Below are 16,963 nucleotides of genomic sequence, written 5' to 3' on the forward strand. Positions count from 1 at the left end.
CTGCTTTCACTCCCATTCATATTCCCAACTCAGATATTAAGGCTAAAGGGGCAGGGGAAAATTCATTTCAGATGAGAGTGGAGGAGGCCACTTTTATCACCTCCAATCAGGAAGACTTAAGTCTGCTCCTTAAAAACAAGGAGATACCTTCCCTGTCTCTGATTCTTCCCTCCACTCCTACTTGGGGGCAAAACTTTAGGCATCAGGATCCCCTTATTGATTTTTCCACCCCAATGGTGGCAGCCATTCAAGCCCCTTTGCCAGTAACTACTACCATGTATCAGTGCCTTAAAGACGTGAGCAGGGAGGGAGACTGGCAGTCCTTTGCTGCCTTCCCTATCATTACTCAGCAGGGCAGACAAAATCTGGTACATGAACCTCTACCTTATGAAATGTTCAAAGACTTAAAAATATAAAGGACAGTAGGCTCCAATCCACTTACACAGTAGGATTATTAACAGCCATGACAGAAGCATTTCAAATGGCTCCCTGTGACTGGGTTGCCTTAGCCAGGATGGCTTTAACCCCCGCTCAGTTTACTGTCTGGCACTCTGAGTATATGATAAGATGCCGCCTTCAGGCGAATGAAAATGGAAGGACAGGAAATCCAGTCACTCATGAGATGCTTTTAGGGCTAGAGCAATATACTAGACTGGATCAGCAGGCATGCATGGACCCTCAGACTTCTACCCACCGCTCTGCCACACCTCTTCCAGCCTTCAAGACCTTACCTGAAGCTGAGCCATGAAGCTCTGGGCCCTTTATTAATATTAGACAAGGGGCCAAAGAAGCATATCTAGACTTTGTTGACAGATTACAAGAAGCAATTCAGAGACAAATTGAAAATCAGGATGTTGCAGATACACTCCTACTGCAGTTAGCTTTTGAGAACGCCAATAATGATTGCAAAGCTGTTCTTCAACCCATCCACTTAACTACTACCAATGTCGGCCAATTTATAAAGGCCTGTCAAAATGTAGGAATAGAACAGCATACAGCAGCACTGCTTGCCACAACCTTGAAAGGGGAAATTAAATGTTTCAAGTGTGGCAAGGCTGGACACACTCGGAGAGAATGTTGTAATAAAAATAAAAAACCTCCTATGAAAGATTGCCCTTGGTGCCACAAAGGCAAACATTGGGCCAATCAATGCAGGCCCACTTATGGTCCACTAAGGATAGAAACTTACTGCCCCCCACTCCAGGGAAACAAGAGGGATACAAGCTCCGGTGCCCTGAACCCCAACAGGAGTTCCAACAACAGCGATCAGCTGTTATGGACTCAGGAAGATGCCAGGTCTCCAACTTCCACGCTGCCACTAGGGGGAGCACAGGGCTGGACATGGTCATCACCTCCGAATTCATCTTAAAAGAGCAAGATGAGGTGGTCACTGCTCCAACAGGAGTATGGGGGCCATTACCCCCAGGACTAGTAGAACTGATTTTAGGATGGTCTAGTATGACAACTAAGGGCATCCTTGTCCAACCTGGAGTTGTTGATTCTGACTGTTAAGGGGAAATAAAAATTATGCTCAGGGCACTCAGGTATTATATTAACCTAGCTCAGACCCGCATTGCCCAGCTCCTCCTCATGCCTTATGAGGTACCAAACACTCAAGAAGTAGTTAGGGGGGAGCACAGCTTTGGCATACTAATAACCAATCAATATTTTGGACTCTCTCCATTAATCTAAAAAAGCCTATATTGAAAATAAGGGTAAAAGAGAACTCCATGGCCTCTTAGACACCGGAGCTGATGTGTCTGTTATTTCTAGCCAGTACTGGCCGCCAGGGTGGATGTTAATTGAGACAGACATTTCTATAACTGGAATAGTGGGCATTTCTCAGCCCTGCAAAAGTATGTAGACTCTTAAATGCTTTAGTCCGGATGGTCAGGTTAGATGAATTTGACCATATGTCCTCCCTACCCCACAAAAATATCTGGGGCAGGGACCCCCTCACTCGATAAGGAGTACAAATCACCCTGCCACCTTTTCCTTTTCGGCCACTGTCCAGGCTTCTCCTTTGTCCCTTACTTGGCTGTCTAATACACCTGTGTGGGTTAACCAGTGGCTGCTAAAAAAAAGGAGAGGCTAGAAAAACTTCAAGAGCTTGTACAACAACAATTAGAGGCAGGGCACACAGAACCATCCAGCAGCCCATGGAATACTTCTATTTTCATAGTTCCCAAGAAAACAGGGAAATGGAGACCTATACATGACCTCGGAAAAATTCATGAAATCTTACAATACATGGGAAGCCCTTCAGCCAGGGGTTCCAAATCCAGCATGCATACCAAAGAATGGCCCCTTATTGTCATTGACTTAAAAGACTGCTTCTTTACCATTCTCCTAGCAGAAAAGGATCACGAGAGATTTGCCTTCTCAGTCCCAGTACTTAATAACTTTTGACCGATGGAGAGGTTCCAGTGGAAAGTCCTGCCAAAGGGCATGTTAAATAACCATTCAATAACTATACCATCTACCAACATTTTGTTCATCAGGTTGTTCAGCCAGTATGAACTCAGTTTCCTCAAAGTATCATTTATCATTACATGGGTGACATCCTAATTGCTGCAGCCTCTCAGGAAGAGCTAAAGCAAGTTTAGCTCTGTCTTGAGGACGATGGCTCCTTGGCAGGACTAGTCATAGCCCCAGAGAAGGTACAGCATTATCAGCCTTGACAGTATTTAGGAACATGTCTTATTTCACTGTACCATTTGGCCTCAAATAGTTCAGATCCAGGTACCAGTCCCTTTAACACTTAACGGTCTACAACAGTTCTTAGGCACCATCAGCTGGATCTGTCCCAGTTTAGGGATCACCACTGGGAAATTAACCAACTTATTCAACACCCTTAAAGGAGACTCAGACTTAAATTCTCCTAGATCCTCAAGTAATCAGGCTAAACAGGAATTAGATTTATTCAACCAATACCTTTCTTCCAGCTAGCTCACTAGGGTAAACAGACAATTACCTGTCAGACATTTTTGCTTCACCACACTGGGGACACCTACTGGCTTAATCAAACAGCTGTCACCTAATTTAGAAATGACTGAATGGCTACTTCTATCCCATCAACCCCAGTGCACTGTAACTACCTATATTACTGCACTATGCCAGCTTATTATCAAAGGCCGTGATAGAGTAACAGCTTTTTGGCCACAACCCAGCTGTTATACATGTTCGACTCACCCAAGTGCATCTACAACTTCATAGTCAATCTTTAGATTTTCAGTGTGCAGCCACTGATTTTTTAGGCAATTTTTATATTCACTTACCTTCTGATAAACTTCTCCAAAACCTCCCCACTCTTAATATCTATATAGGGGAAAAATTCAGTGTCACACCTATTCCTTAAGCTAGAACCATCTTTATTGATGGTTCAGGGAAAACTGCTATCACCTGGAAACAAGAGAATGAGTAGAAACATTTTCTTTCTGGAGGGCATACTTCCACACAATGGGCAGAAATTTCAGGGGCTATTCTTGCCCTCCAACATTGGCTCAAAGAGCCTCTTAACTTAGTCTGTGACCCTGGTTATACTGTGTATATACTCCTTCATATAGATCAGGCTCCATTAAAAGGGTCCATTGAGCCTCAGTTACTGAGTCTATTTCTAACCCTGCAAAGTCTTTTTTTAGATAAAAGGAAGCACCCCTTATTTGTTACCCATATCTGATTTTATTCAGGCTTGCCTGGACCTATGGCAGAGGGTAATTCTCAAGCTGATACCCTTGTTGGCCTAGCAGATACTTTTCAATCTGCAGTAATGTCTCATCAAATTTTTCACCAAAATAGTGAGGCCCTATGTAAAGAATTTAATATTCCACGAGCCCAGGCAAAACAAATGATGAGAGAATGTCCAGATTGTCAAACACTTTCAAAAGCACCCCCTACTCTTGGGATTAACCCCAGAGGGTTGCAACCTCAAATGATCTGGCAGACAGATGCTACTCACTACCCCCATTTCAAAAGATTAAAATACTTACATATAGCTGTAGACACTTACTCGGGTGCTCCCTGCATGCCACTTCCCTCTTCGGGGAGTCAGCAAAGACTATTAGAGCTCGTTGGCTGAAGGCCTTCGGCCACTTAGGCCGTCCCCAAGAAATCAAGACTGGTAATGGCCCAGGACACATTGCACAAGCCACTCAGGCTTTCTTAGAAAAATGGGGAATTCAGGATAAAACAGGTATCCCCTATAACCCTACGGGCCAAGCAATTGTTGAAAGAGCTCACCAGACCTTTAAAACTTTATTAAACAACCAAAAAAGGGGGAGTCAGGAAACATCCCCCAGGAATTTAACCATGCTAGCAATATATATGTACATTTTTTTTTAATTGTGATGATAATCTGAAGTCCCCTATAGAGAAACACTTTGTACAAAACAGGCCTGCAAGTCCACACCCTTTGGTCTTGTACAAAGACCCATTAAGGGAAGGAAAATGGGAGGGCCCGGTTGAGCTATTAACATGGGAAGAGGGTATGCTTGTGTTTCAATCCCCATAGGCCTACTGTGGCTCTCAGCAAAGAGTGAAATCATACCATAAGGGACCCACCCCGATAACAGATTTGGCAGTTCATCAGGATTCAACAGCCAGACAGAAAGTACACTGGCTAGAGGGACAGGTGGAGCAGATGTCCCCAAGGACCAAGGCAAAAGAATGCTGTCACCAGAAAACAAATTCACAGGAGCAACTCCCCGGATCAACCTCAGGGAGTAATTTGGGGCAACCTAAAAACCCTTTACAATCAAGAGTCGGGGATACTCCAATGAACAGGTTCCTAGCTTATTTGTCAGTTGTTTCTTCAAACTCTACCAAGGTGGCCCTAATCTTGGGCCTGCTCACCTGCCTTGGAGGGCTAGGCTTAGCCTCTGAAACTGATCATATGTATTGGAGCCATGTTATAGACTCACCTATGTTTAAGCTCCACACTTGGTGGAATCCTGAGCCTCCTTTGTCTAGTAATGATACTGAGTGGACCAGAGGCACCTGGCTCCCTCCGGACAGACCCCTAGAGGAAAAACATCATTGGCTTCCACCCCAGAAGGCACTGTGTATGTCTCTAACCATTTGCCTGCTTGCTTTTCTGTGTTAACCAATACCCTCTGTTTGCCTATTATATCTAAGTGATATGCCTATGCAATAACTAATTGTGCCACTCAGTCTCTGCCTGCAGTAAATCTTTCCTTAGTTGGAGCAATAGAATTTATAGGAGAAAGGCAAGGAAATGGTACCAAACCACCCAATCTTCCTTTATGTCAAATAGATGGTGGATCGACCAAACCAGTCACTTGGAAATTATGCCATGATCAAGCACCATCATTAATTAATATCACTAGTACCCCTCTAGTAATAGGAAACTGGGGTGCAAAATGGAAGGTATATGCCATAGCAGGCTTGGCAATAGCACCCCTCAAAATGTACAATAAACTTAGTTGGCATAGTGGAGAAGCAGGAGCCCCTATTCTCAGAATAAAAAGTCTTAATCATACAGCCCATGGCATACTTCTACTTGGAAGATGGGGCTCCCTTTTGTTGACCATCAGATGGGACAATTTCAACTCATCCGAAGGAGAGATAATGCCTTTGGTTACTTCAACATTTGGAATATTAAATGTACCTGAGTTACTATCTCTACTTTTCATCCTTATCTATTTGTAGCCATCCCTGATACACCTCAATTTACATTTAATGGAACTTCTACTATACATACTTTTACTACTACCCCCGGCACTATATATACCAGCTGCTTAACCTGTGCAAAACGTCACTCAGTTAAATCTAACCACCATATTTGTCATTTGCCGACAGGCTCAGGCCTGGGTTCCTGTTAACCTTACTCAGGAGTGGGCCAATCTGGGAGAGTTAAGTGCTCTCAATAAGACCCGTGCCCATGTCAGAATCCCCTGATTTATAGGCATGCTTATTGCCTCCATAGTTTCTACTATTGTAATAACTAGAGTCGCAACTACTGCATCTGTAGCCCTTACCGAATTCATTCAAACTGCTCATGCAGTTGATGTTCTCCTCACTAATACTACTCAGAAAATGACTCAACAAAGCCAAATTGATCAGGAAATTCTTACTCAACTATCTACCCACAAAATCTGCTGTTGTCTGGCTTGGAGAGCAACAGGATGCTCTTGCCTTAAGGCAACAGCTCATTTGCTGTCCTGGTTTTTCTAAACTCTGTGTTACTCCATTATGGTGGAATTCCAGTCAACACTCCTGGGCAGATATGCGTAATCACCTGCAGGGCAAGTTCTCTAACAATCTCAAAGGACAAACTGATCAGCTCCAGCTTGAGCTCCACCATCAGCTCAGTGACATCAACTACCTAACTGAACAAAAAGTGTTCCAGACTCTCCATGATAATTTACAATGGCTGAACCCTAAGAACTAGCTCCATGGACTGAATTTACAAGTTTGGGTCCTAACAGCCTTTGGGTGCCTCCTTGTCTTAATCCTTATTTGTGCTTTATGATGTATTATGGAAATTGTTTTCTCAAGATCCCATTCGAAAACAGCAAATAGTAGGTTTCACAGGCTTAACAACTACAATTGGGTTCACAAACAAAAAATGGGGAGATGTTGGGAACTGCCCTGCCTGGTTTCAGAAGCTGTAACCCCCCATAGCTAAGGTTGAGTGAGAGACCTTGGGACCATAAGCCACTAAGGAAACAAAGCTTATCTCCCTGGTAGGGGTGCCGCCTCTGCCCACTTTACTTCACCTACCTGGCCTCCAGTGAATGGCCAGTTAGCCAATGACGAAGATTCCTCAAGGGAGGGACAACCTAAGACAAGCATGGTCATGGGGGGCCCTCAGGGAAGGACCTGGGGGCTACAGCAAAAGGGGATGATGGACCCTCGCCCCTCAGCTTTGACACAGCCTGAGTCCTCATTCTGTCTGCAAGAAGTCTTCTAATCTCTTGGCTGCCTTACCTCCCCTGCCTGACTTAAGCCTGAAACAATGACAGAGGGTGGTGCAGCCCTGTGCTGGAAAGGGCAGGTTCTGCCTGGGGCAATCAGTCCTAAGAAAGAATACATAAAATCCTGTGAAACCTGCTTTGCTAAGAATGCTCTCAATTTTCTGATAAAGGTCCAAGCATGAAATGAGTTTGTTTCTCAAACTTTTAAAGCCCTTTAGCTAACAGACCCTGACTGAGAATAAGCCCTCATAGTTCTTTGTATGTTATCTATTGTTTGATCCTTACTGCCTGATAATGATTGATGAGCTTTACCTGTATTCCTGTGCAAACTGGACCCAATAAAAGCCCACTGAGGAAAAGGCTCTTGGCCCTTCTCCTTTGAGAGATTGGCCACCTTTCTTCCCCTAGCAGATCCTATCTTGGTAGACTTATTCTCATCCATGGTGGACGGGAGGCTCTGTGGGCAAAGCTCCCCCACAAGTAATGTCAGAGCTCTCAATTTGTGCCAGTCTGACACATAAACGGTTTATCTCACCATGACTTTAATTTGTATTTCCCTGTTACTATGAAGTCTGATAACTCCCACTTTATTTTAAATGAAGCACTACTTAAAGAAAGAAAAGAAAATCTCCTGTGGGACTGAGCTACTAGATCCGGAAAGGAACTCCATCAGATCTTAAAGACAGAATCACAAACTCAGGTCTTTCTGGAACCTTTTGTGTTGTTTAGAAAAAAGAGTTACCAATCTGTTCCTGTTTCTCCTCTACCAGGAACACTGGTCCCCAAAGTGGAGTGTGTATCAGAATCCCCTGGTGGGCTTATTAAAACACTGGCTGCTAGACCTGGTGAACAGGTACTTTCTCCTTCAGACCCAACATAGGCAGCCAGCTCTTTAGGTTGCCTTCCCTCCCAGCCCTATTCCCCACATCAGCAATCCATTTAAATGCCCCAACTCCATGCTGCCATTTTACCCTGACTGATTTATCACCTGCATGCTAAGTAATTTTTACTTGTGTGTCTACCTGGCTCTAGTACCTTAAAGGCACAGCCAGCGGCTGTATCACCCTAATATGGAGAAAATCTTGGAACTTAACAGAACCTCAGTGTATGTACTCTGACTATGGAGTGTCATCTGGAAATATCCATCAAAATGACAAATCCATCTGCCCTTTGACCCAGCAACCCTATTACTGAACCTGCATTCATCTATATTTAAAAGAATACTTGTCACAGTATTATTTCCAATAACAAAGATGCTAAATAAACTACATGTCCATTAACAGGGAACTTTTTACATTAACAAATAAACAATAGTATATCTACATAATGAAATACTATGTAATTGTGTCCCCTAAAAAGAAAAGATTGTATGTAAAGATATGGAAATATCACCAACATAACATATATCATTAAGTAGAAAAGGGAAGGTGCAGATTTTTTAAATCCATCATTTTAGAAGGGAGGGAAATAAGAATAACATTTGGATATGAACAAAGAAACACTGGAAGAATACACAAAGAACTAATAAGTGTGGTCATCTGTGGGGTAAAGAGAACAGGAAGCCTAGGAAGAATTGTTTTGTTTCTAAATATGTCGATTTATTAGTTTTTTTTAAAAAGTATATGACAAGTAAATGAAATTACACAGAACTATTTACTGTTGACTTACCATATCATGGTTATTAATATTAATGAAAGATTCCTTATACTCTGAAATAAACTCGGAATCTTTTGAAATGGATGTGAAAGAGGATAGTAACCATTCAGACGAATGAAATATCCAGGGATACAGAAAATGGTTCTCAAACACTGGATTCACTTTCTGTCTCAGCCTCATAATCTTACTAAGACCAAGAATGAAAGAACTGCTATTTAAACACAAGTTACATTCTCTTTCTAGCTTTGTAGACAGTGGCTTTGTAGCCAAATTCAATTTCCACCAGAATTCAAAGAAGCACCCTCATTCCGTATTTACTTTTATACAGAAATTTTAAAAGGTTTTGCCGACTCTATGTGGATCACAACCTCATTCATTTATAAATTTTAATTAAGGGTGAGGAAAAACTTTTAAATATTGCCAGTCCAGGCCTCTACAAAATCAAGTTCAGCAGAGATCATAACTTTTTATATGCTTGCTGAAAAGACAGCTCAAAAATTTTAATTTAATTTAAATAGCTGATTTGATAAAGGGTTATATCATCAAAATGTCATCCCACAAAAAATGGAATATCAAGTACTTTGACAGTTTAGTGAAAGAAAAAATAGCTCTGATATAACACAGGATTTCATTTAGCTATAAGTCAACAGAGACTTTTGCATTCATTATTGCTTTATTAACAATCAGTGACATTCTATATATCATTTCTGCCTTCAAATCACTTTATAAATATAACAGAGTAGAACTCTAGAAGTATAATTTTTTTCAAAAGCATTTGTACGTATTCAGTTTTACAGCTTTTATCAGCTTTATCAAGAGGTCTGTATCTAGCTTTGGGAGTGGGAAAGAAAAGTAGGTAGCTAAAACAGTTTTGCTATTAATCTACTTCCTTTAAGCAAAGTTTGGCTTGTGACAGAGGCAGAAAAGGTGAAGGGAGCTGAAAGGTCAAAGGAATATATTTTGAAGGAGTCAGGAACAACACCACTCAAAATCTGCAGTGTGATCCATTTCTAAAACACAACACTCAACTCTGCAGGAATCCAAATGCTTCTGCCAAGAAGTGAAGTCTTATGACCAGACATTTATAGGCCCCACGAATTAGGCATCATTCATTTTGTTACCCTGTTATTATTTTGTTAACAGATTATTACCCTGTTCTTCACTTAAAAAGATATTTGACCTTGTTAGTCCTCATTTATATTCTATGGCATTTCTTCAGAAATCACATAGAAAGCTTACTTTCCCAAGTATATCCTTTTTAAGAATTCGAATTCAACAATCAAGCACACAATGTGCCGCAAGAGAAAGAAATCACGGGAAATCAGTATACATGTAGGGCAAGTTTTCAAAATAGATATGCTGTAGCATACACGGAAATGTAAAGCCTCACCTGATATTTAATCCTGAATACAGCTTTATCCTAATTCCTCTACATCAATTAATCCATTTGAAAGCATAGAAGATTTCAAGGGTTAGTAACATGGAGACTTTCCCTGGATGTCCGGGGATAAACGAAAGTAATACCCAATTCATGATGATATTTGTGCATATATACAGATTAATCCTAGGTGCAAAGGCTAGGATCAAGCCCACTCCCAGGAAACAAATATCACAGGATGATAACGATTATATGTTACCTTTATAAAAGTTTACAGATGATTTAATATTTATTTTGCTTGTTTTTCTTTAAAGACTAGAACAATGATTAGCACCCAACAAAAAGTAAGCTAACTACTGCTAGAGGTAGAGTAAGAAAAACATCAGGTTTGCTATCAATAACTTTACTAATACGTCATCTTTCAGTCATTAAAGTGAATTAAATTTAGCTTATTAAAAACATGTTCAGTTTTAAGAGCTAGTTTTAAATGGAAGTGAAATAGATGGTCTGCAGGTAACTGACTGCAAACATCTACAAATAATGTTTCAAGGGAACTAGGACCTCCAATCTATTGTTTAGGTGACGGAAATGCCAATACACACTGGTGTTTTCGACAATGCTGTGCTATAAAATCATGGGAACTTACAGTTTAATAATATTAGTAGACTTAAAGTTTGAAATATTGGGCATTCTATTCCAAAAGTGATACGCAAGGTACTTTCCCTCCCAAGTACATGATAAAGAAAGGTAAACACATGCACGGTAACAGCACAAGAGTTATAAAGGAGCTGGTTGAACTTAAAGATTTTTTGCATTACCTGAAGAGGCACTGTTCAATAAAATTATCCAACTCAAAAAATATTGATTATGCCATCAGTTTCAAGGTGTTTGACTTGAAACTGATTGTTTGACTTGGTGTTTGACTTGTTACCTAATTTTGTATAACCTGACTCACAGGTTATACAAAATTAGGTAACAGAAACCTCAACTACCCTTTCCCAGTATTATGCTAAATGATCCAATCCTGCTGACTCCATTGAGTTACTATATTTAATGATAGTGATTATCAATCAAGTTTGAAATCATTTATTTTCCTAAAAGAATCGTCACTTTTTAGCTTTGAAAATTCTGAAGGAGAAAAGAGAGATGGTCCAGGCAGGGAAGCAGCTTACTATAATCCTACTTTTCCACAAACAAAACAGAATAAAACAAACTATTCTTATCATTATTCACAATTATATTAAGAGAAATAAAAAGTAGCCTCAAAAATGCCTGGTGATATTTAAGCAATCTACAAATACTAGGCTCTAAGCAACTCAGTAAAAAAAGATGCAGAAGAATACAGTGGTTAAGAGTATGGGCTGTAGAGTCACTGCTTTGGTTCAGACCCCACCTCCCCAACCTGCCATGTGGCTTTAACCATGTTACATGCACTCTGCATCTCAGTTCCTTATCTGCAAATAGAGGAGCAATCCTTAGCTCACTGGATTGTTGTCAGAATTTCACTACAACAGTGCCTGACATCATTTATTAAGACATTTTTTAAATTGGTTTCTACAGAAATCCTGTGAGTAGTTAAAAAATCAAGCCTTTAAGAATCAGGGAGGGGATAAAATCCACATTGGTATAACTACTGTTTAAGCATCTAAATAGGGATCACCTGACTTTCTGAGAGGTGTTTTAACCCAGATTTCCTACAACTTCTGAGCTTCAATTATACACCAGGCACTGTGCTAGCTGGGTCTGAGCAACTAGAAAGTGCTCTAACATTGGAAGAGTCAGGCCTCTAATTTGTGTTCTGCTACTGATTAGCTTATGAGCTTAAATAGGTCATAAAATGGTGGTATTCTATCAACGAAGAGGGGAAAGAAGAAGAGATATAGAAGAATTTGACTTCTAATTTTAGTTGTTAAAATCTTGTGAATCCTAAAATCTTGTGAATTTCAGATGATTCCCAAGATTATCTTCCTGTAAAAGAATGGGACAGAACAGATAGCAGTTAAAAGTCAGCTTGATAAGGTTAAATCATATTGGTGTTCCTTGTGACCTCCATGAAGTTAAAAATGACATTTTATTTATTTATGTAACCCAGTCCATTGGCACATAATACCTACTCAAAATGCTGCTCTGATAAACTATACATAGGCGTTTGAGGATTAACTGCATTTTTATTGGAGTTCTCCTTATAGAAAGAGAAGTTATTTCTGATATATTTCTTCCCCACCATTGTGCTATACACTTTATCTTGCTCACATTTAATTCTTTCACTAACTCAGTGAGGTAGGTACTATTATGATCCCGGTTTTATATATCAGGAAACTGAGGTCGGAAAGTTAAGGCAGTTAGCAGGAGACCAGGTTGCAAGGCTTGTAGCTGGAGCTCCGATTCTTACCGAGGTCTCTCTTGTTTGAAAAAAAAATCTGTGCTTTTAACCCACCCTGAATTTCACTTCCCATTAACAGCAGACAATGTAAGTGTTGAGAAGGAAAAAGATGAGACATAAAGACATATCAGCATTTAGCTCCATGTAGTGCTATTAAAATATTAGTTTGGGGGCATGCAGTCGGCCGAGAGGAGGGCGGGACCCTTTTTCCTCTTCCAGTAATGTAGCCTCTGGAGGGAAGAAATAAACCTCAGAAACAGGTCTGTGGGGCTGACTGCCTGGGGCAAAGGAGCGGGAAACAAGGAAGAACTGCAGAGACGGAGAGAGGAGGATAAGTGAAAACAGCCACCATCAAAAATATCAGTCTCGGACTAGTTATTCCGCAGTCTTCGCAATTTGCTGGGAACCAAAATGGTGCACCAGAGAGGTGTGGAGACCAAGTTGTCTTTCTCCAGCTGCAGTCTGTCACCCATGTGTCTGGGAACCTCGACCATTTACTGACCTAGACCTCACTCTCCTCATTTGTAACACAAGGCTGATGATATTAACACCTGCCTCCTTGGCTCGGGATGGCTGGGGATAGCTGGGGATGGCTGGGGATGGCTGGGAGGGGGCGGGGGTGGCTGGGGGGGGGGGGGGAGGTGTCGAAATGAAACAGCAAGTACGAAACCACCTAGAAAATCCCCGGTCCAAGCCAACTCTCCAAGGGGTGGGCAAGCAGGGAGAAGGGATGACAGACCAACGTCCCTTCACCCACAACAAAACTCACTCAGTGACGAGGACAGAAAGGCACACTGCGACAGCAATACTCACTGTCGGACAATCATCAGAGCGAAGCGTGTCATTGCTGCCATCCCCTCCACCGCGCTGCGCCGCTTCTCCGCACTGCGGGTTCACCTCGCCCACACCACTTCCGCCAAACCCTGCCGGCCCACCGGCTCTGGGGCTACCGGCTGAGGCGGCTCCTACGTCATCTCCGGAACGCCAATCAGGGTGATGGGAGGCCAGCAGGTCTGAGGAGACTGGTGGGAGCTGAGGCCCCGCCCAGGGCCTTTGCTTGGGCCCCGCGCGTGGGCTTGTGATTGGTACGCAGCAGGTGCTTGCGGGCCTGCCTTGCAGTCCGCATGGGAAACGATTCTTCCCGGAGCAAGCTGGTATCTTGGAGTTGCAGTGCAGATAAGGGAACCAACGCTCGGATTTGGGGTCAATCTGATTTGAGGCTGGAATGCAGCCAAGTAGTCTGACTTCGTGGGCGTGCAGCTGTAGAAAAATTGGGTGATATGAGGTTTAGCTGTCCAACCCGGACTCGAGAGTTGTAGGGTCAGCAAAATGTGTGGACATAGACCACCCAGTTTCAGCCCCTGACTCCGCCTTGACAGGCATGCTTCTGGAGCAAACTACAGTCGGGGTCTTTTGTGCTCTTTTCTAGGCTAGGCCTCATCCTTGGTCTGCTGAGTACAGTTTTCCCCAAAATTTTGTGAAGCCAGCTTATCAAAAATCCCCTTACCAAGGTCTTATCCTCTTGGTATGTGACCACTCCTTTTTCACCCTTAATTTCGAATCAAGCTCCTCTTCCACTGACCCTTTATATCTAACCAAGTTCCTCTTAGTAATTTTCTGTTCTGTCTCTTACCCTGGCCTCTGACAATAAATCTGCACTGGACCCGTTGTATAGGAGTTGAATACAAACCCTTTCCCCCATAGCAATAGTCTTGATCTCTGCTGCCATGGTCTTGGTTAGAGTCTTCCCCACTCCCCCTGGTTTTTTTTGTTGTTTGTTTATTTTGTTTTGCTTTTAAGGCATCTAGTAAATAAGTTCTCTCTAATAGTCTTCCAGGCCTTCTGAGAGTTCCATAACCTCTTGAGCCCTCAATTACATGATAGGTAAAATGGGATAACAGCAGCCGTGACACATTAAGCCTGACAGTGTTCGCTTTCCATTGGTAAAGCTTTACAGTGTGAACTTTACATTGTCTTTATGCACTATTTTACCTAAATTCTCATATTTAATAATGCATTTGGTTCGTTGAATCCTCAGTGAAATGCAATAGATGGATTTAAAGAACTTAAGTGAAGTAAGGCACACATATCAAAACAATTTTACATTTATAGTCCCATTTGGCCTTTTGAACAACTCTGAGGCAGACAGGATAGGCTATATTATCTCCACTTAAAAGATGAGAAATCTAGCAGAGAGAAATTAATCAACTTGTTTAAAGCTCACAGCTGGTCAGTGGCAACACAGGACTAATTCAGAGAGTATCAAACCTACCTGCCTGTTTGAACTGTCTTCCTTTTGAATTCCAGGCTACATCCTAGAAAAAATAAATAAATCTGAACCTCTGTGGGAGGCACCCAGGCATTAGCAAGTTTTTTCATTCTCAGCTGTTTCCAATGTGTGGCTAGTTTTAAGATCTAGAAGTGTAAAGCAATGATTTTCAAGCTTCACAAATCACCTGGGGATCTTGTTAAAAGGTTGATTCCAATTTAGTAGGTCTGGAATGGGGGCCAAATTGAGCATCTCTAATAAGCTTGCAGGGAAACAGGAGGCATTTTTAGGATGAGGGTGGAAGGATCATTCACAGAGCTCTAACACTGGGGTCCAGGTTACCATGAGGGTATGCTGCCTGTACATAGCACGTACTCCATACCTATGTCCTGAAGGACTAAATGAATAAACCAGTCCAATAGGATTTCCTGGAAGTTTGACCTATAAAAATGAAATTAATTAGGGAGTTACTTGTGAGAACTAAAGCAGAAAGAAAGCATAGAGAGAAACTATGAGACAGAGTTAGAGGTATGAGGAGCATGTAGACTGAAGCAATGAAGAAAGAGAAATCACAAATAGTACAACCTCAACAACAGATTCATAGAGAGTAACGACCAGCGAAGATAATGGAGGAACCAGGTAGACACACAGACAGAAGCATATACAGTAAGTAATGCAGAGATCTCCTGTCCCTGGCTCCTCAAGATGTCACAGTACTAGATAGCTTGTAGGTTCTAGTTTTTACAATAAATCCTCTTTCTATTTAAGGCAGCCTGAGTGCATCTTTAAAGCCTAAGTAAAAAACAGCCTTTCACTTTGTCTTACTTAATACAATAACTCTGCAAACTCTCAATTATTTCAGTTTTACAAATGCAGAAATTCAGCTCTCAAGATCTGAGTTTGACCCCAGATAAGTATCCAAACTGTAGCTGTAAGAGTAAGTGCTGACTCTGTTTCATTATTTCCCTGGCTTCTATCATAATGTTTGAAACACAGTAAGGACCCAGTTAAAATTTGTTAAATGAATGAATAAAGTATATCTGTTGTGATCAATTTGTCAAATGAATCATACATCTAAAAAGTAGCAGATAAAATGGGAGAGGATTGCTTTAGGAGAAATTTAGGAAATTATAAAGCACCAATATTAATTTTTAAAAATTATCCAAGAAATGTCTTCATAAACTTAAAAAAGTCAGTGGTGGTGCGGTGAGAAATGCAGATCTTTGAAAGAATTAATATTATCCTGCATTATTTACAATGGTTTAGGGAGTGTTTTTTAGCTTATGAAATAAACAGGGAGTTCATTTCAACTTACTTTATTTTATTTTTTTAAAGATTTTATTTATTTATCTTTAGAGGGGAAGGGAAGGAGAGAGGGAGAGAAATATCAATGTATGGTTGCCTCTCGTAAGTCCCCTGCTGGGAACTGGCCTGCAACCCAGGCATGTGCCCTGATTGGGAATCGAACAGCAGTCCCTTAGTTCATAGACCCTCGCTCAATCCTCTGAGCTGCACCAGCCAGGGCTTAAACTTACTTTAGATAGAAGCTAGAAATAACAACTGATATACTTTTGTTGAAAAGATATCAAATTACATATGCCCTTTTTAAAAAAATGAAAAATGTGCTTCGTTGTAGTACTTCATATGGTAGAATTCTGAATTAGTCAGGCTAGGCCCAGCTATGCTGAAGTAACAAATTAACCCTAAAATGTTTGTGGTTTGACATATAAAATTTTATTCTTCTTTCATGCTATGAGTATGACATATATAAAAAAGGGGCTGTTCTCCATGATACAGTCACCCAGGGGCTTGGGTTGACAGACACGTTGATGTCAACACGAGGATTCATAATTACTGGGACAAGAGATAAGAATGGGTATCTTGAAGCAGTTCTTAGATACTTCCTCTATTCATTGTCCCCAGTATTCACATGGCTCTTTCTAACTGCAAAGGTGATGGACAGTGTGGGGGAACAGACAACACTGCACATGCTGAAATACCCCAGGATTTTGCCCTTAGTCCTCTTCTCTCCTCAGTTGCTCAGTCTCCTAAGTAATCTTATCCAACATATAGATCTTATTTATATCTCCAGCCTGCAAATTTTCCCCAATCTCCTCATTTATTTATTAAGTTACCTATTCAGTATCCTCACTTGACTCTCTAATAGGCATTTCAAGCTAACTTTGTCCACACGGAACTTTGATTTTTACCTCCAAAGACTGCTTACTCCTTTTCAAGTCCTTCTCATTTCAGTACATGGCAAAAAAAAAAAATCTATTTGCTTGTGTAATCCTTGGTTCTTCACCTTAATCTAATGTTAACTGGATTTCCAGCCAAGATGG

General features: G+C 41.3%; 1 protein-coding gene across 1 annotated transcript in view; it reads right to left on the reverse strand.

Annotated features, from left to right (window-relative positions):
- TIGAR (TP53 induced glycolysis regulatory phosphatase) overlaps positions 1-13,278 on the reverse strand; it is a 32,281-nt gene extending 19,003 nt beyond the window's left edge. The window contains exon 1 of the mRNA XM_037152895.2: positions 13,166-13,278. Coding sequence (XP_037008790.2) covers positions 13,166-13,206 — 41 coding nt within the window. The 5' untranslated portion in view covers positions 13,207-13,278. The remainder of the gene's footprint in view (positions 1-13,165) is intronic.
- Positions 13,279-16,963: the final 3,685 nt, after the last annotated feature.

This window comes from Artibeus jamaicensis, unplaced genomic scaffold (assembly GCF_021234435.1).
Source record: "Artibeus jamaicensis isolate MK-2021 breed Jamaican fruit bat unplaced genomic scaffold, CSHL_Jam_final contig_1028, whole genome shotgun sequence".
In the NCBI taxonomy this organism is placed as follows: Eukaryota; Metazoa; Chordata; class Mammalia; order Chiroptera; family Phyllostomidae; genus Artibeus; species Artibeus jamaicensis.